We start from the raw sequence: 26,953 nt of genomic DNA, 5'->3' as shown, positions 1-26,953 counted from the left end.
AAATTTGACCATAACATCAAATAAGTTTCCCATTTGCTACATTAACACACTCAATGCGGATGCCTTGAATACAAGGCATCGGTCCCATTAGGTTTCTCGGCCCGCCATCTGCCTCCGCGTCTTCTACTAGACCCTGCAATTGTGCCCAGCGTCTCAGTGTGTCTTCTCCTGTGACTGGATACAAGTCGTTTGCTTTCAGCAGATTTTTTGCCTTCTTTTTATTATTATATATTTATTATAATTTTATTATAATATTTAATATTTTCTTTATTAATAGCGCAAATTTTAATAATTTTGACCTATGTATGATTGTATACGATTAAGGAAGACATAATATCTGATATTATTGCAAAATATTTTTTCCGCGTGGCGGTGTGTTATGATAAATTTTCTCAGCATTGAGTGTGTTAACACCTCTTGGTCCGGCATCCTTTAAACTAGACTAGCCATTGGGGCCGGTTACTTTTTGCATTTCTTCTGGGTAGGTAGGTTTTCAATATATGTTCAAACTATTATAACGTCGATAAAAAAGACATCAATAAGAAAAACTTTCACAAAAACAAACAGTAAAGCTACCTGAAGACGCACAAACCAGAACTAGGTCGAAATAGTTCCAAATAAATCCGTAGAGGTCAGCAGGAGACTACACTGCATGAAAACGTAAAAACACGTGATCGGCACATAAGCGCTGGCGGCGGAAACACGTAAAAACATGCGTGCGGACCATAATGTGTTAATCATAATTGCATCATGTTTAAACACCATTTCTAATCTAGGAGTGTAGCGTACATTGATAGAATAGAATTTTAAGAACAAATTCTATCAATCTGTGTGATTTTTAGAGACTTCAGGATCTAAAAGAGCTTCCTACTAATTCAAGTATTGAACTTTTCAATTTTATTTAGTCAATTTACTCAGAAGCAAAACAACAACAATGAACATGTTATTTATAGAAACAGTTGAAACATTTTCATCTCCAAAGTGTACAACCAAATCAGGGCATAACTACACACACAACCAAAGTGCCTGTACGTCGAAGAAATTTCACAACATTATCAGTTCTGATTGCGGCTAGTAAATGCTGGCCCACTCAAAATCACTGGCCCCTGGTCCTGGATCTGACTAGGCTGCTTGCTGGCAATATCAAAATTGCATCGTCTAGTTAGAAGCAGCTGCTGAAATGTGATTTCGTCTAATAGTGCACTTGGTTGTGCCTCCAAAGTGGACTGGAGTTCGTCTTCACTCACAGCTGACGTAAGCGACGAATTGAGCGTGTTTTGTGTCTATCCTTTGATGTACACTTCACGCAACACATGTATGCGAGTATTCTGCCCACACTGCAGGATGGGCAGTTTGACGGATGGAGGTTCACTATCGAGAGATTTTAGTGATAGGCACCATTTTTACATATCATTTGGAAATGAAAAGCACTACTGTCTTTTAAACCATTACATTTATGTGTTTGAATAAACATGCACGCATTAGTGAATATGTACTTATTATTTGATAATTACAGAAAGCGAGCGCTATCGCATGATTTGTACCATGATCAGAGAGAAAATGATGTGATCTCTCTTAAGTCAATAGTCACTTAAAATGATTTGGATCGTTGGATACCTTTTTCCTTATTTACTGTTAGGTATAGGGATGAGTCGATTCCAAATGTCGATTCTCGATTCCACCGATTCTCGGGAACGGAATCGGAATGGAGAATCGATCGCCTAAAGTCGATTCCGATTCCATCAATTCCAGGAAGATAAATGTTTTGAGCATAGACTATAAGTTTGGGGCACAAAGGCTGCCACACACCTAAGCGGCCGCGGTGTCAGCCTTGCCCGCGCGGAGAATATGCCTGGCACGCGGGTGCTGCGACGAACATGCCTAAGAGGCCTCCGAAACATGAAAATGTCGGCAAGAGCGACAAACCGACGAACCCTGAAATGCCTCGTGCTTATAAGCTACTCTCAGAGAAAAAAATTGGAAAGCACGGGTTCGGGAAGCATTGCATGCGTTTTTCGTTCTTTCATCACCGCTGGTCATGGCAAATCAAATTATTACGATTATAAATCACATTCGGAGAATTCATCTGGACCACCAGTTTTAAAGTATAATATATCGATAGATATGTTTTTATTTTCAAATGTTATTTGAAGTCTGATGAAAATAAAAACTAGAGATGGGTCGAATAGTAGATTTCTCGAATTCGAATATCGAATTCGAATATTAAATCATTGCTCGAATATTCGAATACCTCGAATTTCGAATACCTCGAATACTAAATGATGAATGCTGGAATGTTTGACTCGGTTGCCTAGGCAGCATTTTGGGGAGTAATTTTGATTTCCTTTACATGATTCGAACAGGAATTTAGCTGATTAATGAATATTTTAATTTTATGGAAACAATTGGGCATATAGTTAATTCAACTAACATCGCTTTACCCCCACTCCTGTTGCCAAGTGCTAGCTGACAATCTGAGGCATTTTGCAAAATACAAGCTCTTTTCCACCGGATTTTCTTCAATTATTTTCAGTCCATCTTTGGGAGTTCTCACGAGATAAGAAGATGAATTGGAATGCTATCAGGGAGAAACCAAATATTCTGAGAAAATATCCCTTTGTCTGCGACTGTAACAATAAAGATTTATAGCACCACTCATAAATTGTAACTTGATATATGCTTTCGGAAAAAAATACGGCATCAACTTCCGAGAAGCTCTGCTGCTCATATCGAGTTTCGCCAGAATGCTAAGTCTCTGTCCTATTTTGATATTTATTTCTTTGCGTAAAATGCTTAAATAAACTCAGAAATACGTCGTGTTTGGTCTTATTCTTTTTTAAATTACGCGCACATTACTAATATTTCAATTCAATAAAGGTGTAACATCAATTGACGAAAGTCATTCTTAGACACCTTTTGTGCTAATAGATGACTCATGCAGCGGTTGACCTCCACAGAAATGGGGAACTTCGAAGCTGGTAGGAAAAAAAAGGTCAGTGGGGGCGAAAAGGGAGGGCCCGAAACACGTTTCTATTGTTCTCGTGTAACTTGGTATTTTTTCGAAGCTAAGGTCTTCGTAATATGATCCCTGCGCGAGCTGTGACCTTTTTTTTATTTCGAAGAAGAGGAAAGCCTCAGAGGGGGGGCTAGTGCTGAATGGAGAGGGATACCGGATCTTGGGAAATGCGCTAATGCAAGTATCCCACGGTACTCACACAGCAGTTGACCTCCAGAAATGGGGAACTTCGAAGCAGGTAGCCAGAAAAAGGTCAGTGGGTGAGAAAAGGGGGGAGGGCGTGAAACACGTTTTTATTGTTCTCGTAACTCGATATATTTTTCGAAGCAGTGGTCTTCGTAATGCGATCCCTGCGCGAGCTGGGACCTTTTGTTTGATTTCGGAGAAGAGGAAAGCGTCAGAGTGGGTGAGGCGAGTGCTGAATGGAGGGGGATAGCGGATCGTGGGATATGCCCTAAGGTTGCTATCCCACGGCACTGAAGTTCTCCTGGTGGGGGGAATCGGGGATTTTTGGAAATTTTCACCCGACCATTTTCGGTTCCCCTCGTCGAACTCTTTTCACCGCTAAAATCCACGAATTTGATGTAATTCGTCAACTTGCGTAAAACGGCGCTGCGAGCACTAAATGACTACAGTTCTCTACATTTTTCCGAGTCAACTACCAACGACGTGCGTGCGACAGTGTATGACGCGAAATTCAAAGTATTCGAGGTATTCGAGGCGGTACTTTTCGCATAACTATTCGAAACCTCGAATATCGAATACTTTCTAATATTCGAGGTATTCGAGTATTCGCGGATACTATTCGCACATCTCTAATAAAAACGATCAGAGAACGGGTTTACCTGTGAAAAAAAAAGTTTCTTATAAATACGCGCTGAGAGCGGTTTTTTTATATAAGTAACTTTTTTTAGACTAACACACGTCTGCGTCAATAATAAAAAATAGACACATTCGCATTTGTATAGCCCAGTTTCATCAATGACACCCTTGAGGAAGTTGATACTAGCTAGGCATAAGCCGCCCCGGCCTCCGGGCAGACTCGACAGGTTGCGTTCGGCCGCCACCGCGCACCCGCTATGCTGCTCTGGTATGTATATGAACGCTACACTATTGTTTAGCCACCGCGGCCAAATGAGAATGTAGCCACCGCGGCTATTGTTATTTTCAGGGATGGTCGGATCGGATACCTCCGATCCAAATATCCGCGGATATTGTTCTTCATCGGATACAACGGATCCAAAGTCGCGGAAAACATCGGATCTGGATCCGAAATTTTAAATTAAAGCTTCAGTGAATGCAACGACCCATAATGGTGGAAAGAGTTCCGATTCTCTCTTCGAATGCGCCGTCGCATGCGATTCTTGTCCTATTCATGAACCGTTTTGTTCGAAAGCTCTCGCAGAGGTTACGAGTAGAATTTCAGCTGTGGCCAGGATTTTCAGCCAGAAAATAAAAAAGGAAAAATACGAATGGCATATAGTGTGACTCTTCCCAAGAGATTGAACAATCATCGGGTTAATCTCAGCACCGTAGCATAATAACCACGTCAAAAGTAACTACGTCGCAGATTTTAGAAAACCACCCTCGGCTGTCCATCAGCTCGTACCTCTTGTTTTTTTTTCGTTTCCGAAATCACACGGACCATAAATCATTGTCTTTTCAGGAAAATATCAAATCACAAGAAAACAACTGAAGCGTGTTTAATCTCTACCTCGTCTCACCAACTGACCTTTTTTGGCCTACCTGCTTCAGTTCTCCGTTTCTAGATGACAAATGCTAGGAAAGTGACTTTCTGTGCCCGAAGATATCTCGATAGCTTCGACAGTTGAATGAAATGCACGAGATTAAAAAAAGAATTTGACCAAACGAGACGCATTCCTGACGATATTTCTGTTTTTTTTTCAGCTCTAATCGATTGCAACTCAGTTTTCTATCTACAATTCTACAATTACACTTTACTGATATGCAACATTGTCCAAACAGCACAATTTTCAAAGAAACAAGCGCAGCATTAACCCCTCAAACAATTAGAGACGGATTGGAAACGCCAACTACATACATCACATAGCGTGCCCGACTTCGCTTTGAAGGCAACGACGTCACTGAAGCAAGATCTGACTTGTTCGTCCTTGACTCCCTCATTTGTAGCCTCATTGTTTGAAATACGGAGGGAGCGCGCTCCTTCCTCTACACCTCTCCTTTACGCGCTCCTTCCCAGTGGCGTATCCTGGGGGAGGGTCCGGACCCCTCCCCATCCCCGAAATATAAAAACACAATTATTGCCCTTCACAAAAGAAAACAAAATGTTGAAAACTCAGGAATTCGCAAAATTTTTCTTTAACAAAATAAGTTTTTTCGATTATAAAAAGTTTTAAAATTAGTTTACAACCTATTATTTAGTGCCCGGTTTTTTTTCTAAAATATTTCCCCCTGTTTTTGCCCCCCCCCCCTCCGAACGAAATACCTGGCTACGAAACTGCTCCTTCCTCTCCACCTCTCCTTTACACGCTTCTGCTGCCCACCCCTCCCTCAAGCTGAGCGGTTGAGCACCTCGTCGCTCGTGACGTTAATGATACACCGATAAAAATGTCTTTCATTGTGTATAAACATTTCCATTGAGATATGGAGAACCAATGAATGCCGTGTGCGTGCACTGTGGTATAAATTGTCGCGAGGATGTGCTAAATCCACCTCACCATAGTGAAGCATTTCGGGTAAAACACAAGTCGGTATGCAATGAGAAAATAAAATTCGGGGGAAACGTGAGTGAGGAAAATTTGAATTCAGTCGATGGCAGGGGGTCGCCAATCCAAAACCAGGGGGAAAATTTTTAAACAACAGGGTACATAGGAGAGGGTTTCAAACCAATTTTAACACCCTTCATAATAGAAAAAACTTCATTTTTCAAAGATTAATTTTTTTCATTTTTCATTTTTATAAATTCATGATTTTTAAATACAGTGGAACCTCGTTAAAGCGAGTACGGGCTATAGCGACACCCCCGATATTACGAGAGATAGCCGATGCACCGTCGATTGACCCTATAATAAGCGTGTTTAAAAAATTCGTTTTTACGAGACCCTTTCGGTGTTGGCTCTCGCCATAGCGAGGGTTTCACCGCCGGAAGACTTTCCTCAAGACTCCTTAACATCTGTAATTGCTAGCGATCTGTTAGAAACGAAGTTAATGGAGTGCTCAGTCTCAAATTTATGTGGTAAACTGTCGTTCGATAAATATAATGATTGACGAAACAATGCTTTGCATGATTTTTATTCAGTGCGGCGCTTATAAATTGTTTGAATAGTTGGTCGTTATTTGAGTAAGGAAATTTAGTGATGCAAAAAAACATCGCCTTTCGTCTGGATTTATGCTTACGTTTATCGGATAGATGTTTATCTGTCTCCGCACCACTCCTGTTCCTGTATATCTGTTCGCAACAGGTGTATTGGCTATTATTTGCTCCACCTCCGGTAAAGCGACAATTCGCTATAGCGAGTGTTTATTAGTGCACCGTGGGGTGTCGTTATATCGAGGTTGCACTGTATTTTGTTTCCTTTTATGAAGGAAAGTAATTGTGTTTTTATATTTTGGGGGGTCCTCTTGCTATGCCACTGGTCACTGGTCAGTGGATCATCTAAGATTTTTCCTATTTTCATTTCCAAACCCAAGCATAACATTTTAGGTCCTGAGCATGTAGAGAAGTTTAAAAAAAAACAACTTGAAAGCCTATACAAAAGATTTTTAATTTATAAAAATATTAAAATGTGTATGAAAATCTAAAAAGCATTCCATTAATTGTATGTACCCAGAATAAACTTGAATAATGACTTTGTTTAATGGCAGGAATTTGAAAATGCATTCGGAATCGAAAATATCAGATTCGAAAGATCAGGCTCCAAAAATCCTGGATCCGTCCATCCCTAGTTATTTTATTCTACTCCATTCTTAAATTTTAATGACAGTAATGCTACAGATAAATCAAAATCCCACCTGCTATAAGGAGTAAGAATCGATGGAATCAGAATCGAGAATCGGGAATCGATTTGAAGGAATCGGAATTGGAATCGGAATCGAAAAAAAGTGGAATCGACTCATCCCTAGTTAGGTATGCTCTCATACGGAACAATTTGGCCATAACTAATGGTTAATGTTAAAATTACAACATATTAAGGGTGTATGTATAAAAAAAGGTGAAACATTTATTGCTTAAAATTTCATTCCATACACGTAATCACGGCTGCATTAATGGTCTCTAGTTGTCTCGGTACGATTTGCGGAGGTAGTTAGGCCGTCTTTGGGGTGTCTCCTTGGTACGATAAGTGGAGGTTTTATGATATAAAGAGGTTCACTACATAGAGGTTTTACTGTATTAAGTTAATTATATGGGCATAAACCATAAATCAAAATAATTACAACATCAGAATATGGTGTCAATGATAACACATGATTCATTTTCCATAGTTGTAAATATAGTGCCATTGTATATTCACACATTTACTACAAGCTAATGTGGTATCTGATAAAATTGAAATAGGTAGTATCTTTTTAACGTGAATAGATAATCAAGTTAATGTTATTAATGTATGCAAAATCTGACTTCATAATTCTCAATATTCTTGTTGCTACAGACCTTCAAAGTTCCCAAAAATTTCTAAATTCCTTAGCACTACAAGAATGCCCTGCGACTTTAATTTTAAGATTTCTCAGCATGGAGTTGAGAATCCACAAAATTGAAATGGAACACAAATTAAATCGACAATCTCATTCACTATCATCTGTTCATTTTATCTCTGCGGGTCAGCTTTCGTGAGATCCCGGACACTATCGAAGGGCCTCGTTGAAGGGGAAGGGGTAGTACCGAGAGAGAGAGAGAGCAGGAGCAACCTTAGCATTGCCAAATGTACGTAGGCGCCCTAGTGTCCCACTGAAAAGGTGTGACTCTTACATGGCCACATGTATTTTGGGCCCGGTGGCGAAACAATGCATACAATGTATAGCTACTCATTTAGAGGGGATTGAGGATAATCCCATCTCAGAAGCCAGGATATTGTCCGCTAAACGCGAGACCACTGGTGAAGGGCATACATAAGCGTAACATTCTGATAAACGGGGATTGCAAGGGAATTCGTGAGGATGAGGATGCAATAAGAATGGAGAACAGTAGCACGACAGGTATTTAATTAAATAATTTATTTTGTAACTTATTGCTGGAGCGGTGTGGCTAATAAATCAACCTCTTCGTCTCCCCTCCCGTCAGTGTCTTAATTTTCGGAGTCACTTTCGGAGCCTTCAAAAAACACGCTCGGATATTACTCTTTTAAATCATAGGTATACAGAACTATATAGGTTGTAATACCCAAAAGTAAATACGGAGTTGAGGAAAAGGGTTAGGGTTTGGTAATAAAGGGATTGGAGAAGTACTGAGAGGGAGTAGGTGGAGGGAGGGAGTCGGTGCGGATGGGAATGCAACAGGTGGATAAAAAACTTTCGAAAAGGAGATGGAAAAGGATTGAAGTGGAAGAATAAGGAACAATAAGTTATATGTTGGATTTAAATGGAAGAATCGAAGAGCACCAAGAGAACGCGCGAGATTTGGCCACACAGGTAGCAGACTCACGAAGTTGACACGACAGAGGTCTGAGAGCGACTGAAATTCCAAAGTGCTAGGCCACGCCTACTGTCTGCTGATTGGAAGAGGGAAAGTCACAAGTCGATAAACTTTCCCTCCTCTCACCCCAACTCGGTTAAGCCACACCAGCTCACCCGCATAGATAAAGTGAACAGACCTTAGTAATCTAGAGCTTGGATAATAAATTGTACTGAGAAAAAGATACTAAGTGATACATGGGTTTTTCTAAAACTGTGACAAATAGTTTACTGGCACCACTTAAACGTTTTGTTTATTGGACGTCACCCTTATTTGTTCCAACAACGCGTAGGCGACCCAACATATTCACAATCTGCAGTCTGACGTTAAAACGGCAATATTTTTGCCAAATTTGCATTTAAGCCCCAGCATAGACCAATTTTCTATCCACTTCCTCAGTGTGTCATCAGTGGATACCGTGCTGTGACGTCATGCACAAGCACTCATGATGAAATTGTGTTTTCAGGCAGCTGATGAAGAGGTATTTCAAAAGACTCATACCTCAGTCATATAAAACGTCATTCATCCATAAAATTTCCATTGAATACAATAGAGTTCTTTCTCTAGTACTTTAACAAAATCATGCATGTTCCCCATTAGAAGATTCTCCCGGTCGTTGAACCCCCTGTTCCACGACGAATGCACTTACCGCTAACTCCTTGGCTCCCGTCGTCTGCCAGACCACACTCCAATGAGTGGTCACCTGTAAGGTCATTGCCAAGGAACTCCTGTCTTCACTCGACTGCCACTGTTTGGTTGAAGCAACGACTTCTCAACCTGCAGCCATGACAACCTAGAAAACAATAAGGACATTCTCATTTTAGAGAAACTGGGCCAAAAACATCCCCACCAGCCAAAAACACTCATTTTCTGATTGTACGTCTTTAAGAGATGTCGTAAATATAGTACAGTGTGTCCTCATTTAACGTCGTCCTGTTGAACGTTGTTTCACGATAACGTTGTCCAAAAATTGAAACCCTTCATCATTCAACGTTGTTGTTGCTCCACGATAACGTTGCTCAAATTTTACGCGACGAAAAAAAATTGAATGGCAAATAGGACGCAAGCGCATCTGATGTAAAGTAAATACTACTACATCCATGTCTCGTACAGTGAAATTTCGATTAGCTCAATTTCGATACAGCGCAAATTCGTTCCTCAGGGAAACATTGCAACGCAGTGTAGCCTAATCAAAAATCTTAAACGCTCTCGTGATAAAACGTGAACTTGCGCTAAGTACACACGAAATTTCTATCATTTTACGCATATTAATATTATTGCTTGCCTCAAATCCGCTTTTTTGTTTATATATTAATCGAAATCCATTGCTGTGCAATGGCCAAAAGTATCACTCGTCATTGGGTCCAGATAGCCGGCCTACCGAAGTAATTTATCTCGTCTCCTTCACAGAATGATGATAAATAATTTAGATTGTTAATTAAGCGTGGGGATACTGGAAATGAGTTTTTTTTCGGCAATACGGTTTGAGACGTATTTTTGCCTTCATAGGTTATCGGGCGATTTACTTCCAGGTAGAGGGTCTATACTAAAGCCTTCAAGGTCATCTATGAGAAATGGAGTGGTGGCCGAGTTGCGTATGTTTAGCATCAACACATAAAAGGGTCCGCTATAGTCTCTCAAACACAACAGCTTCATTCCCTCCCAGCAGTCCTAGGTCCTCTGCATCTCAGGAATACAGTTCAGCAGTGGAAGACGATTTTGATAGAGCCATACAGAGTAAAAACCAAGAGAAAATGGCAAAAAATAGGAATGTGGGTAGAAAAATCAAGAATTTATCAAGAAAAACCATAAACCTAGAAGAGAAATTGAAAGAGGTCAATTGCTTTGAAAATGGAGAGCGTCAAAGCGATATTGTGAGGAAGTTTAAACGCACGATCTCTGAATAAAGACGAAGTTAAAACATCAGTGACCTCAGCCGCACCAACTTCAACCAAGCGGTCTACACATACGGAGAGTTCATAGTGGTTCTGTACAAAAAGATGAGGGTGGTAATCGCTCCGAGGCATTTAGTGGTTACAAGCTCCGGTTGGTTCCAGAATTTTAAATGGCGAGCAGGTATTTTCAGTGCGGCGATATCAGGTGAATCTGCAAGTGCTGATAGCGCAGTCACCGCAACATTTTCTGATGAACTCCAAGCTGTGAGTGAAAGTGGCTCCTTTCCCCCTCAACTAGTTTTTAGTTCTGACGAGACGATATTCTTTTGGAAAATAATGCATTCTCGTTCATTCATTTTCAGGGAAGGAAAACCTGGGTCAGGTTTCGAGGCATTTAAAGACCATTTCACCTGGCTGCTAATGACTCGAAGGACTTCAAATTAAAATGATTTATCATTCATAAACACCACTAGCTATGAAATGGCATTCAAAGTAGCATTTTCCTGTCATTTCGATGAGCGACAAAAGGGCCTGAGTGACACATTAGTTTTTTTAGACTGGTTTGAAAAATCATCAACTGCCAGCAATGCATTACGAACCCCTTGAAATAGCAGACGTTAGCCCACCAGCACGACATGGGGGAATTTCAAAAGCTCGTACGAATTTATTTCAACGCGAATAAAAGTCTTTGAATGCGGGCATACTATCTTTAAAGATATTTTAAACTATAAACATTTGCATAAATAATGTTTTCTAAGGCTATTTATGGGAATATATATGGTTTAGAGGGTGTAAGATACCCAACACCCATGCTCCCAGGAACGCATCCCTTATTTCCAATGTTAAAACGCTCTCATAAAACGCAAATTTGTATAGCGCAAAGACCCCAAGGAACGCATCCCTTGCGCTATACGAGACCCAAGTGTATTCGAATTTTAAATACACAGCACAGATTGTCTGTAATTCTCTTCATCTCTAATGACAATGGTTGGGTCTTTAATGAAATTTTGCACATTTTGTTGGTTTAATGCTTTAATAATATTTTTATGAAAACTTATCGAGCAAGCACTGAAATTGTAAAATGCCGATGACTCCACAAGAACAACACTAAGAAGAATTTACGCATGCATTCAAATGCACGCGACGTTGGCTTTTCCCAGAGTGACACTCGGGTCACGAGATGGACATTACACGGGGGGCAGCTTCTTGGAGGGCAAATGCAAGGGGAGTCTAGCGCTGTGTGTCCTATGGAGAGAATGTACCTCTGCGCTCTGTGAATTAAAGGTGTGAAACCAGACGTCCGCCTTGTCACCTCAGTCTGCCTTCTCCAGACCCTTTCTCATGAGCTAGCACTTGCATCGTATTCGATATTCGAATTCGAGAAAAATGCTCTTCAACCCATCCGTAGACTTTAATACGTCCCTATAAATGTACAGTACAATCTTTACAATCTGCCCTCGCAATAATCCGGCATGCAGGGCTTCCTTCCTTTCCTTGCGCAACTATAATTTCATCAGTTTTAAATAAAATATAATTTGGCAAGAATTTGTTTTATTAGTATGTGCGTAGGAGCTCATAATAGGGAAGTTTCCTTCATCAAAGAAAACTAAATGCATTGACCATGATTCCTTACCCACCATTAATGAATTCAGAATATACAAATTATTTGGTTTTAGAAATCCCAGTTCAGACGAATGGCAATGGTCAATTTTATCCTCATTTGAAAAAGGCCAGATTGGCGCCCATGCAATACCACTCCACGTGACGTCACAGGGACCTTGTTTCTATACGATTAGATAAGAATTTTGCATCGTCTGAGATTACCAATGCATGCATGAGGCACAGAGCTCAGGGAAACATCTCTTAATAATCACCCATTAAAAAGTGGCTAAGGTCGGAAAGTTTTATTCGTTTGATCTTAGACCATTTAAGTAAGTAGACCTGCCGTTCGGACGGAACGCTGTGGCCAACATCGCACCGCGGGGAAGTGAGTGGGATGAGGGATCGTGACGTCACGGTTCGGACTGCGGATGATATTCCGTATGCGCACTTGAGATATTTTAATGCTCATACGCTGCAAAGTCGCTGAAAAGTGACGATATTGGGCACGCAAAATGATTATACACTTAATAAACATATTTTTACGATGAACTAAGGCATTTTATAGCCTTGACTCAGCGCAAAAAGCTAAATAAATCAAGACGAAGCGATCGCATTAAATATATTTATTAAGAATGTAATTTTAATAACTTTGCATGGAGCAATATTCATGAAAACTGGCACACTTATGGGGAAAAGGCCTAAGTTTTTTTGAGTGTAAGCAATATTTTACAATTTTGACCTTTTGACCTCACAATGTGGGTCCAAACTTGAATTTGCCCTATGGGGTTTAAATGTTTAAAAAGTCGAGATAGAATGTCTGAATTTCATTGACCGAGATGTCAATTCTTAGGTTTTTGGACCAGAGAAACCCGAAAATAACACTTTTATTTACGAAAATTTAACCGTTGACCGTCAAAGTCATAAGGGAGGCAAAAAGAGTAGCATACCAACAAAGGTGTCGATCCATGGATTTTATAGGGCACCCAAGTCAATGGTATTGTCCAAATACCCATATTATTCACTAATCGACCTCCAAGGTTAATACGGAGGTCAAAGACCATAGAGGTAAACGTCTGGCCATCGTGACACCCAGGTTTCGAACCATATGTTTAGAAGGGTGCCAAAGTCGATTTTTCAGTTAATAGATCCGTATTGTTATTTTTTTTGACCACCGAGGTCTCAAAGGTCATAGAGTTAAATGTCTGGCCATCATGACAACCAACGTGTCAAACCATAGGTTTTGAAGGGTGCCAAAGTTGGTTACGCAGTTCATTCATCCGTACAACAATTTATTTTGACCACCGAAAGTCGTAATGTGGGTCAAAGGTCATAGAGATTTTAGCCGACCGCTTTTGATTCAGATATTTTAAACTTCATTCACTACTAAGATTACCAATATTTTATCACCCTCAATAACTTCAATAGCATTTTTAAAAAAGGTGATTGATTGGTTTTAAACTCTAGCTAAATTTGAGGATTCTTTTTCAAAACTCTCTTCTACAACTGTAGGGCATTAAGCCTGATATAGAAAGTAGGAATTCATAGTGTGGTATAATTTAAAAATTCTATCTACAGCTGACGAAAGAGGTAACTAGTGCGTTTTACAGTAACCAAGTATTTTCTTATATATGCGACTTCCGCAGTTTCACAAAATTCTTTCAGTATTTGAAGACGCACAGTGTAATGTAAAAATAGAAATATATTTTAATGACAATATTTTTCATATCTATATCTATAACAGCAGCTGTTTGAAAGGCGTTATGTATCATGTGCGCTGCAAAACCGATTGTACATGCCTTTGATCTGAAGGAATGACTATTAAAAATAGCATGGGAAGACATCCTACTGCTAATGCTAGTTTCTTTTCTTCGTCTCCATAAATTGTTTTTACTAAAAATTTCTGTATTTTGGAGGAAGATGCAGCAGTATTTAAATATCTTTTATGCTCTTGCGTCTCCAAGTTCTTCGAAATATTATACTGCCGTGAAAAATAGAAAATTATCCGTTACATTTCACACATTGGACAGAGTAATTGCTTCTGGATTTTTTAATAAAATGCGATTTATTTCTTAGATGATCGTTGAATCTGCATCTTCTTTTCTTACGTATTGTGACAAGAATAAAAAAATTAAATTATGTCGTAAATTGTTTAAAAAAATTTAATTGAAAACTCTGTAAGTACATACGTACAACATTACATGAAAATATTTAATAAGTTATTCAATATATTAAATATAATTGATTGTTATAAAGCAAATTTATCTTTAAAATTATTTTAATCCAATCCTCTCTTTCTTTCTTATTATAAATATGTTAATAGGTATTATTTATCCCCAGAATTTTCCGTAGCGTACGTAAATCGTAGGTGTCACTTGCAAAGCCGGCGACCTTTTTCCACCATCGCAAAATATATATAACACGAGAGCTGTCTGCTAGGTAAAAAATTATGCATTTATGAAATAACTAAATTACTTACCTAAATAATATGAATGCTGATTTGTTGACATCCCTTTTTAGTAGCGCTAGCGTGCAGTTCAATTTGCGTCGCATAATTGACCGTTTAAAAATTACTATATGCGAAGGCGTTGCCGCGTTACTTCGTGGACGACCGGCAAATTCTTTACACCATGACCCTTTTCCTCTCTAAAATTCCCCCGTTTACAACTTTTGTGCAAGATTTCATGTTTTTATAACGATTTTCCGAATGATGCTAGATCGCTAACGAGATAAGAAAAAATCTGCGGAAGTTTACAAAGGGCTTTGTCTTCATTTTACTGCCACAATATTTTTTCGTCGCTGCCAATGACGAAAAATGCCACTGTTCATTAATTGTAAATTCACCAATCCAATCATGGCTGAGAGAATACTTCTCGTACATAACGCAATATATATTAGTACTTTTAATTGAAAAATCGTGAAGAAAATGGTCAAAATACCGCAGTGATACAGTGAATCCCCATTCGTTGCCATGCACTACGACGATGAGCGTCACAACCGTTACGTCACGCCCCTTTAAAAGTGGGTGGGGAAGGAAGGGAACGGAGGGGAGATGTTGGCCACACGGCGAGACATAGGTAGGGGTGGGGAATGGCGGGTCTAGTTCTTCTATGGTCTAAGCGTTTGATAAGGTATTAATAATCCTTATTTAAGCCAAGGGCTACCTGCTAGTAGGGTACTCTGCTACCTGCTAGCATCCTGCGTCGTATCAGCACTCAGAGCCTCGCCTCAAGGTCATCTCACTAGCGGCAGCGGGAAGCAGAACGACACCACATGGAGTTTTCCCAGCATTCATACTTAACCGTCGCGTTTTCACTTTTCATTTAATCACAAGAAATAGATATCCTCATATAAAAATCTAAAAGCCTGAAATATGTGCACCAGGAGTAATAATCTTTTGATTTAGGCATTTAAAAAAAATAATAGGTAAACACCCTATTAGCATGAAGTTCTTCGTAAGTCACAGCGGTGTTCATTCAGTTATCGAAATTTCCTCTTTCAGTACTATTTGAAAGAGGAAATTTTGATAAACTGCGGCGGTAATAGAGGCATAAGAGGGAGTAGAAAGAGTTCCGATCCTCTCTTAGCATACGCCATTGCTCTACTTTGCTTGTCATACGAACAATTTTATTTAAATGCTCTCGCAGGAGTATTGCAATAGAATTGCAGCCGTGGAAAATTTTAAGGCAAAACACGTCAGGCACATAGCATGAACCTTCCCAAGAGATTGGACAACAATCAGGGCAATCTGAGCGCCGTAGGATAATAACCACGTCATAGATTTAACGGAGCCACACTCGGCCCTCCATCAGCCAATGCCTCTGACGTTTTTTTTTCCTTTCCGATACCCCACAGGAAAATAGGAAAACATCAAGTTACAGGGGAACAACGGAAACGTGTTTCATCCCTACCCCGTCTCAGCAACTGACCTTGATCGATCTCCCAGTTTCTGGAGGCCAAATGCAAGGGGAGTCATCTACTGAGCCTGAGGATATCTCGATAGCTTTCAATAATTGCAAGACACGCACGAGGTACAAAAAAAGAAAGAAATCTAACGCGACGCATATCTGACAGAATTTAAGTTTTTTAAGCTCTCATTGTTTGACACAAAGATTTATAGTTACAACAAGGCTACTAATATTCAAAATAGTCCAAACAGCACACTTTCGGAAGAAGCAAGAGTAGCATAAGCGCATTCAAACAAGACAAGACAGACTGGTTACTTCAGGCAATGCAAACTGCGTACATCACATTGCTGCGCCTTCGCCCCTTCGCTTTGTAGGCAACAACGTCACATGCAATATCGGACATGTTTGTCCCTTGCTCCTTCGCTCGTAGCTTCGAGGACGGTGGGATCGCGCTCCTTCCCCTCGACCTCTCCTTCAGTGCTCTTCACTTATAAGCATTTCTGATTTCTTATATCCACAATTTAGTCCAACAATGAGCACACCCTTCGAATTTTTTAAAGCGCAGATTTTGACACCAATGTAATTTTCAGTTGCAAAAATCCTCATATTAGCATCTGAAGATGATTTTTGAAAAATCACGTGCTCAGCGTAATGGAAATTGCTCAGCAAGACAGATCTTGACTACTAATCAGGTATGTCCTTCAAAACTATGCGTTTCTCTACGTTTGATAAGCGATTACTATATGCCGTATAAATGCCGTGGGATGCTTACTCGTGACAATAAATTTAGCGCGTGCTCCGGAGCGAAAAACCCCCGCGCGATCTTTTCAATGCCCACCTCTGAGATACCGACGTGACCGCGCAATGCTTACAAGAAAAGCAAACAGGAGCATTTTAAAAATACGTCACTAAGGGATAAACTCCCCTGCCTGCCGCTTGCTTTTGACCTAGGATTTCAGATGACTGACTCACACTGAAAACCAAGCCCACTCAGTTCCCCTTGGACTTGCGACCGGTGAAAGGGGAGGGGGGAAGATAAGAAGTTTGTGTAAGAGGTGCACCCTCATTTTCGGCAGCAATTTCTGGGAAAAAAGGTGCGCCTCTTACACGCGCTTATACGGTAACTCAAGTCCTCGTGTCCTGTCGTGCTGCCCCTTCAAGTGGACTTTTTTCTGGTGTGTGCCATACCGAAAAGAGTCTTATAATCTGTAAAAGACTGCAATAATTACTTTTCTAAAAATGGAAAGGAGAGCTATTAGAAAAAGAAATCCAAGACATTTGATAAACAAAGCGACTCAATTTCAACAGAGTGTGGGCGGGAGTTCTCCAGACGAATGACATGTGACTAGAGGTCCGTGAATTTCGCGAGATGCGATATCGCGAAATAACATGAAATGATACAAAATCGGTAAATGAAAACAAAATTTCGCATTCTTTGCAATGTTAAGTGGATTAGCGAAAAATATCACATCTAATGAGTCACAGTCTATTAAAGCCTAAACCTTCATTGTTTAATGCTGCCGACGTTCACTTGCTTCATCTCATTACGATTCCAAGGTCAACTGGCTCGTTAAGCCTCGCGCATAACGCATCCGCGTATTATCGCGCACCGTAGTGATTTCTCCACCAGAATTTGCCGTTCAATTTATCACAGCCTCTCTCTTCGATTTCGTTTAGTCAGAAAGCAGCCTCAATGTGGCACTGCCTGTATTTCACGCCGTAGAGGGCACACCACCGGGCCGAATTGAAATGGGCTCCGTGGTGACCATGGTGGCCATCAACAGCGCCATGCCATCAACTGCGTGATTCGATTCGTTTAAAGATATCCATTGACAAGTATGGTTATTTGAAAGCACGAAGCGCTAGCAATGGAGGAAGGGAAGGAAGGAACAGAAAGGATAGGAGGAGAGGGGGGTCTCCTTACTAGCGGATGGATCGTCGCATATTCGGCTCTGCACTGAACTACAATGCAAAAGAAATCATTTCGGCATTGGCCAAATGTAATATCTAATTCTTCTGGAGAGAAAGTGTCTCAATCTAGATGTTGCAGGATCGATTAATGGGAAATAACTTTTCAAGTTTCTTTGAATCCGATTATGTTTTATTACGTGTGATTCTTTCACTGCCTTTCCCGACCGATTGGCAACAGCTGTAATCAAAACTAAGCGATTTTGTTGTATCTAGCAGCTGTCCTACCTTCCCTCAACACCTGAGTGAGGGGTATCGAAAGGGAACCCACGTCATGAAACATTTCGGCCATTTGTAAGTTGTACAGTTCTATGGTTATACTGTAGCTACCCAGCACTCAGTTTGAAAACACCTTTGTGAGTGGTTGTGTTTTGAGGTTAGACTGTTTTTTTATCGTAGTTCCAGCTTTAAATATTGAACGAAGGATGGGAATTTTAAAATGCCAAACGCAAGTGATACTGTTCCTAACAGAGCAAGCGAATTCAGCTCATTAGGATTTAATGTGAAAGACAGAGTATTACTGTGCAAAGTTTGCGATAAAAGATTATAATTTGCAAGATGTGACACTTTGTTAAAGCACATCAGTAGCGATATACAAAAGCGAGCAAAAAAAAGGGGACACCTGCAAAACAACAGCTATCATTTGAACACACAGTCACTCAGTCAAAGAAAGCAAAGGAGGAGCTTGTTGTTGCTACTACAGAAGCATTTTTAAAGGCTTTATTTAGTGTAGAGAAACTTGACAATACAAAAATTCTGGAATGGCTCACGAAGTATACATATAAGAGGTAGAGGGATTTGCCGTTTGCCGATCGTATTCACCAACACTACATATTTGAATAAGTACTCATGAAATGTGTATCGTAAAATAACAAAATGCCTATAATGTGGGAAAATTGTGGCATTTTAATAAAACCGCCAACATTTTCTATAACACCGAAATCACATGGTTTTAAAATGAATTTTAGCAAAAAATAAAACCACTTCCACGGACCTCTACATATGACCTTGAGTACAGGGGCACAGCAAGGAATTAAGGCCAGGGGAGGGGGGAATTTACGTGCAACTAATACCGGGGTGTGTGGGGGTTATAGAATACCCACCAGGATAAGCGGTAGGTGCGAGATAAACAAATTGCGGAATTTTGTTCATTTTGTGGTGCTCAGGGGGGGGTCAGGAAGGCTGACAATTTATTTAATTTATTTGGACGGCATCTACGTCCAAAACTAGTGTAAGAGATGGTGGAGATGTGTGCAATAAATTTCTTTGAAGTATTTGCACTTTCTCTTTTATCATGTCTTTACGGAACTTACTTTCTGAACATTCATCGCAGGGGTGCAGATAGGAATTAAGGCTGATGGGGGTTTAGGTGCAACTAATACCGGGGTGAGTGGGGGTTGTAGAACCACCAGGATAAGCGGTAGGTGCGAGGTTAATAAATTGCAGAATTTCAAAGATGTATGGTTCAAAATGGTGAGTTTTACAGCTTTCTGAGGGATATTATATTTTATTGATCCTTATACTATTCTATTAGTAATATAGAATATCTTGTTTATACATAGTAATATCCTTTCCCTTGGGCTACAACCTAGTCGCGGTGGAAAGGCTTGCACGTTCCTATGACCCCTAGAAGTGCACTGGCAGGATTAATTCTAAATTATTCCCAGTAGGGCCACCCATGCCAGATAGGTCGAATGGTAGGAGCCAGATGAAAGGTAGTCCACGTGATGCTGTGACGTGAAAAACACTGTTGGAATGGAAGTGGCAATCCCCATCAACTATCTCTTCCCTGAAAACATGGAGTACAACCAAATGAGTCACGGAATCTCATCGTCCGGGACCCATCCGCAAAGGGCAGGTGTCCGGCACGGCAGCGAGGTCGGCTTCGTCAACATGCGAAATCCTTGCAGAGACTTATCATCATCAGCAGCAATGAAGAGAGAAGAAAAGACGACCAAGAAGAAGATGGAGAAGAAGAAGTCGGCTATAAATGCAGGGACGTGGAATGTGAGGACAATGATGAGGGCGGGGAAGTTAGAAAATATCAAAAGAGAAATGGATAAAGGGAGGATAGATATCTTAGGATTATGCGAGGTGAGGTGGAGGGATGGGGGGGACTATTGGAGTGATGGGTATAGGCTATATATAGTGGATGGGAGCAAGGGGTAGCTTTAGTATTAAACGGGAAGATGGGTAAGCGTGCGGTAGGTATAGACCAGGTAAGCGAAAGGATTCTGGTGGTAGAAATTGAGGCACGGCCCACCAACCTTGTGGTGTCCAGGTTTACATGCCCACTAGCAATCATAGGGAGGAAGAAGTAGACGAGGTGTATGAACAGCTCGAGGAAATAATTAGAGACACACCGGGTAAGAAAAATCTGGTAGTGATGGGGGACTGGAACGCTTCAGTCGGGGAAGGGAGAGATGGAAATGAAATAGCAGAATTTAGCAGGAGAAACAAATTATTCATCACAAACACGTGGTTCAATCATCATAAAGGGCGAAGAAACACATGGAAAAGTCCAGGGGATGTGGGGAGATATCAAATAGACTACATTATGGTAAGACAGAGGTTTAGGAACAGTGTGAAAAACTCGCGCAGCTTCCCAGCAGCTGATGCGGATTCAGACCACAACCTAGTGCTCATGAAGCACAACGTAAGATTCAAAAGACTTAAGAAAGTTAGGAAGGCAAAGAAATGGAATTTAGAAGCGCTGAAGGGGAGTATGAGGAGAGAATAACTGGAACTAGTGGACATTAGTATATGGGAGATTGAAAGTACGAAGACTGTTGAGGAAAGAAGGGATAATATTAAAACGGGAATAATCAAAGCGGCTGAGAAGTCAATTGGTTACGTTGACAGTAGAAGGATAAAGAAGCCGTGGATAACGGAGAACATGATAAGGGAAATGGAGGAGAGGAGGAAGTGGAAGAACGCGGACACAGAACAGGCCAAAAGAATGCATAGGGAACTAAATACAGTGGAACCTCGATCTGTCGTTTTTCAGGGGGATGGATGAAAAAAAGATGAATGCGGGAAAACGATCGATGCGGGATTGTTAGTCCGGGTTGCCTATGTCCCAGGATCCGCTGGATTTTTGCGAATTATGATATTCATTAATGGATTCAAACGAGATTTTAGCTGATTACAGGAATATTATTACTTTATCGAAACACTTAGGTCATTTTGTTGATTCGACTTATCTCTCTTTCAAATATCCTAAAGGAACGAGCCGCCTTGCTAAAAAATGTTTGCACTCCACTCGGAATTTTCACTGCTATTATGCATTTCTGTCTGATGTAAAAATTCTTATCCATCAAATGCCATTTCCAGTACACGTATTTATGAGAGAAATTTGCATGCGTGCCTCAAACAACTGATTTTGCCATCGCAGTGATTGGTTATGAGATGGATCAAGAAGGCCATTAATAGTTTATTATTTGAAATCTTCCTTTCAAGCAATTAAATTTTTAATATGATTGAGGCAATGTGGCGTTAATCGTTTGCGGCACGCCCACCTGATCCTCGGCTTCATCCCACCTCTTGTTTTCACCAGGGATCTTGCTCTACCCCCACCCCTGCCGTCATGTACTAGCGGACATACTGAGGCGTACTGTAATATTCACACATTTCTAGCCCGGATTCTTTTCTTCATCATCAATTATTTTCAGTACATCTTTTAAAGTTCTCACTTATGTCTTCGGAAGGGCCATGGTCCGAAGACAAATAAGAATAAAACTAATGAAACTGAAACCTGACTCCATTGAACCCACACGGAAAACACTTGCTAGTTTTAAGTCAATCCACCCCGGAAAGTACGGAACCACTCGTACGAGGTGAAGTTCGGCACTGATACTATCGCGTGCGGCATCGGCAGAGCTTACTGCAGAGGGTGAAGCATGACCATATGACTGCGCAATGAAATTTTTTATCCGATAGAGAAGGCAACTTACCCACTCATTTCTAACAATAAGTAGCGTAGCTCTAAATGAGCAGATGAATTCAGATTGCTAGTAGCGAGAAACAAAATATCCTGAGAATATTTCGCTTCCTTAGCACCTCAGACAAGTGAGACTTGTAGCATAACTCGTAAATTGTAACCAGATCCTGTAACCCTGTTTTCGAAAAAAATCCGCATCAACTGCCATGAAGCTCACTATCAGCTGCAAGGATATCGATATTTGCCGGAAATCACCATCATATTATTCCAACTATTTCCTTGCTTAAAATGGTTAAATAACGTTAGAAATAAGTCGTGTTTGGTATGAATCTTTCTTGAATTACGTGCACATCACTAATATCTCAATTTAATAAAAGTATAATACCAATTGCTGAAATTCATTTTTACACACCTTTCGGGCTAATCGGTGATTCATGCAGCAGTTGACCTCCAGAGGTGGGGATCTTTGAAGCGAGTCAGCTAAAAAAAAGTCAGCGGTCGAGAAAGGGGGAGGCGTGAAAAAGGTTTCTTTTGTTCTCGAGTAACTTGATACAGTGGGACCGGAAAATTGGCGCTTCGTAAAATCGAGTTTCGTAATTTCAAACCTTTTTCATAAGTCACGAAAAAATGTTCGCTTTTGTTTCTTCCGCCCTTTTTTGTCTTTAGTGGTCTTATTTAAATGTTTTCGGCGGTTATTCTCGATATTATTCCTAGTAAAGTCATTTTGTTATCGATATATGCTGTGAAAGATCGCTAAATAATTATACCACCATAAAATTCCCATTTCTCGTTCATACTTCAACATCAACGATCGCTTAAGAAATTCCCGACCAGTTTAGAAAACGTAATCAAATATTGAATTGCAAAGTTTATTATAAGAATTTAATGTTATAAATTTGTGGTTAGGAGCGAATAACAAATATTAAGTTAGCGTAAGATATATATATTTGTTTCCAGCACCCACGGAATTTTAGCGGCAGCCGTCCTAACCGCCATTTATGTCGCCCTCTATCGCTTAGTGACGAGAAAAAAAAAGAAAAACGAGGGCCTCCACCCGTTTCCAAAATAACCTTCGTAAGTTAATATTTCGAGTTACTCTGTATATTCAGTTGAATGTGCTATCTTTTCCATTGGTTATTTTTGTTGAGATTCAGATACGATTATAAATTACGTAGGATATGATTATCTTCTGGCGAATATTTGAAGTAAATTCTGTTCGAGTTCTTCGTCCGGATATATCCGCACAGTATACTGTGCTCAATCATCTTAGCAAATGTTGCTACGAAAGACTTCATTCTTCATTCGGACCATATTCTTCATACCGGGTGTGAAGTGCTATCTTCATATAGTATTTCTCTCTCCTTTTATGCCCACAGGAGCAAGGTTACAACCGGAAAACGACAGGAGAAACATTTTCCATTATCGGAGAAATAAAGAGAGAAATGTTATTATCCGCATTGATTGTTTTTCTACAAGATATGTTTCATCATTTCTCAACGTGTGTGAAGTATTGGTTCACTTGCGTGAATTCCCAAAAATGACACGCAAAAACCTGTACATTCATCTCATTTAGTTTTCGTGTCCCTTTCTCCGCCGTATTGAAAGTTATGCAAAGAATCATTGACGTAAAGAAAAGATTTTCTTAGCTTTAGCACTAAAAAATACTCGTGCCATAATCGTAAATAAATGTAGAGAGGAAAGAGCAAAGAAAATAATTTCAATCGAAACGTCAGCAGATAAGAAGAGAGACAATTGTAAGCGCGGCACCATTTCACCGATAGTGGAAGATACTTCTTCAGCCTCTCTCCGGTTAATAACTTACCCCCGTTGCAGGTAAAGATGAACCATGCCCTTCTCCACAATCGGGGAACGTGGGTGGGGTGAATAAGAGTGGGATAGGATTGCCTGAGGAAAGAAGTGGTCAGAATATGGTGTGGTGAAGGGGGCAGGAGAAAGATGGGTGGGGAAAGGGCCTTCAGCTCTGCCTCAGTTTACGTTTGAGGGGCTTATTTTTCTACGACGCACTCAAGCTCCGTCCTTAGGGGGGGAGTGAATGGGAAATGCTGGGGAAGGAGGGGTTTGGGATGCGTAAGATGGGTGTCAGCAAGATCAGCAGAAGGCCGCTGCCGCCGGAAGTAAACAAAGACTTGGAAAGAAAGATCTCTCGGCATGGGAAAACTGGGAGACGCGCGAGAAAAAAGCTCATGGTTAGAGTTAGAAGTGCATCTACATTACGAGTAGCCTGAAAAATAAGTTGGTGGTTAATGGAGCCCAATACTTAAGATATTTAAGTTGTTTACTCAGGAAGGCTATTATATACACGAAAAGATACTACTAAAAAATCTGTTATTTTTTTTCTTTTTGCCCTTCTCCATCGCCGCTTCCACCATGGTTTCTCACTTGCATAAATGGGAATGAAATTGGGGACCTAACTCGTTAGCCAGATCAAAATATCTTAATGTTTGGAGGGCAGCGTGTACTTCTTTTTTATTTGGTGAAATTACTTCACTTTCATCTTTGTCGTCACTGCTATTATGACTAGTCCCGGCCGCTGCTTCATCCGATGCATGTACCGGCATCCCATTGTCGCAAGCCTGGAGATCATTGTAAAGGGCAATATAATCGTTTGATGGTGCACGCAGTGCTCTTCCTGCTTTTTCCAAGAATTTTTCAAAATCATCTTTTAAGCCTCTAATATCCTCCGCAATTTTATCCCCTGCAGCTTCCTGAAGGTATAACGTAACGAATCAACCATAGCCGTGATATTATAGCGGTAGAATTTCTAGTAGGCTCGTTGTATCAATTACCAACCTCGAGAACATCCTCATGATAAGCTATCAAAGGGAATTCGGCCGATTTCCAGCAATTTGCGATTGTAGTGGAGGAAATAAAGTACGTCTATGAACCGTGTTTCTGTGATGAAAAATGACAATTTTATTAACTTGGCCATTTTAGCAAAGTTAACAAAATCGTTATTTCTCATCGCAGAAACACGGTTCAGAGACATACTTGAATGCCTTATTGGCAGGAGTGCGATGCAAACAATTATTTTTGATGATGGCATTGATTGATAGATTTTCAAAATGCAGTCAGAGCGGTCACTTTTGGGGAGATAGGCCCCATGCTCGGAGGGTCGAAGAGAGGGGCCAGCGAGGGTGAGCTCGTCGAGGAAAGGGTCCCGGATTAGGGACCCATCGAAGTGCTTCGGCGAAAAGTAGTCAAGTAGTCTTCGAAGTACGTTCACAGCAGCCTGCCTTGCAAACGCACCAGGTACGTTCACAGCAGTGCAAAGGGTTAATTGGGAGTGCACAAAATACCCCGCGCGACCTTCCTGACATGTTAAACTACGAAGTATTGTCGATGCGATGTTTACGAATAGGCAAGTAAATAGGGGCATTATGTCAGTCGCGATATTTTAATTAAGTCCTACTTCCCCTAAATTCCCACCGTGAGGTTTTAGGCAAACCCTTTCCCTCCAAAGTTGCACTATGATTTACGATTTCACACTTTTGATGAACCACAGTTGGTAGCGCTGATTTTTTTAGCTACTTACGCCGGCGTAACTAGTTTTGTTGACAAATATTTCACCTTAGTTCGTACAAACGAATGCCTTTCGCTCTTGGGGACCGATCCGAAGTTCGTAAATTCTAAACATTTCGTATAATCGAATAGCACCATGTATTTACCATAGGCTTTTCGCCGGGACCGCACCATCACTTATTATAATCGAAAACTTTGTAAAATCCTGCTTCGTATAATCGAGAGTTTACTGTATTTTCTTTCGAAGCTAAGGTCTTCGTAATACGATCCCAGCTCGAGCTGGGACCTTTTTTTATTTCGGAGAAGAAGAAAGCTTCAACCGGCGAGTGCTGGGGGGAGGCGAGTGCTGAATGGAGGGGAATACCGGATCTTGGGAAATGCGCTAATGTAACTATCCCACGGCACTCTGCTTCTCCCTATCGCATTCCAATCTCCTTGGGAAGATTCAAACTATGTGTCTGTTTTTATTAGCCATAAATAACACGTTGTAAACACTTTGTCTCATTTTTATCAAATGATGAATGAGGGAAAATTATTCGACGGGACCACGATCTTCAAACGATCAATGCAGGAAAATGATACTTCGGGGAACGATAGATGCGGGAAAAAATTACATTGTCTTTATGGAACTTAATTTGGGACCAGGAGCGGCGAACGATAAATGCGGGAAAACGATGAATGCGGGAACGATAAATCGGGGTTCCACTGTAATCGATTACGACATGAAACTAAGAGGGCAAGGGAGCCTCGGTGGAAAAGACAGTGTGAGGAAATGGAAAAGTTACAGAAGGATGGAGAGGTAGGCGCGTTATATGGCAAAGTTAAGTCGCTATCGGGAGGAAAAAGAGGGCCAACCATGCCTAAAATTAAGGCTAAAGATGGAAGGATACTAACCGAGCGAGAAGAGGTACAGAGCAGATGGAAGGAATACATGGAGGAACTCTATAAAGGAAGGAACAGACCGGAGAGATTGACTTTAAAGGATGAAAGTGAAGTGGAGGAGGATAATCTTGGGCCGGGGATATTAGATTCAGAATTAGAGAAAGCACTTTGTGATATAAAGGCCAGGAAAGCAAGAAGCGTGGACAATATCCCGTGTGAGCTTCTGACGAATCTAAGGAAGGAAGGTAAGAAAAGGTTTTTCGAACTAGTACGCAGGATCTATGAGGAGGGATGTTGGCCGGAGGATTTCGTGAAGACGGTTTGAATTCCACTACCGAAAAAGAAGAAAGCTGTGGAATGTGGAGATTACAGGACTATCAGCCTAATATCGCATGCGGCAAAAGTGGTGCTTAGGATATTGAACAGACGAATGGAGGCGAGGGCAAACAAGTAATTGGGCGAAGATCAGTTTGGTTTCAGATAAGGGAAGTCAACTCGTGATGCAATGAGGTCCCTCGTCGAGAGGAACCTAGAATATGAGCAGGACGTGTATGC

The 26,953-nt window shown here is 40.7% G+C and overlaps 1 protein-coding gene across 1 annotated transcript in view; it reads right to left on the bottom strand.

Annotated features, from left to right (window-relative positions):
* LOC124158093 (Golgi reassembly-stacking protein 2-like) overlaps positions 1-26,953 on the bottom strand; it is a 102,271-nt gene that overhangs the window by 10,418 nt on the left and 64,900 nt on the right. The window contains exon 7 of the mRNA XM_046533273.1: positions 9,316-9,459. Coding sequence (XP_046389229.1) covers positions 9,439-9,459 — 21 coding nt within the window. The 3' untranslated portion in view covers positions 9,316-9,438. The remainder of the gene's footprint in view (positions 1-9,315; positions 9,460-26,953) is intronic.

Source organism: Ischnura elegans, chromosome 4 (assembly GCF_921293095.1).
Source record: "Ischnura elegans chromosome 4, ioIscEleg1.1, whole genome shotgun sequence".
NCBI classification, from domain to species: Eukaryota; Metazoa; Arthropoda; class Insecta; order Odonata; family Coenagrionidae; genus Ischnura; species Ischnura elegans.
Note: the sequence above shows the minus strand (reverse complement) of the source record. Positions and strands in the feature narration are given on the sequence as shown.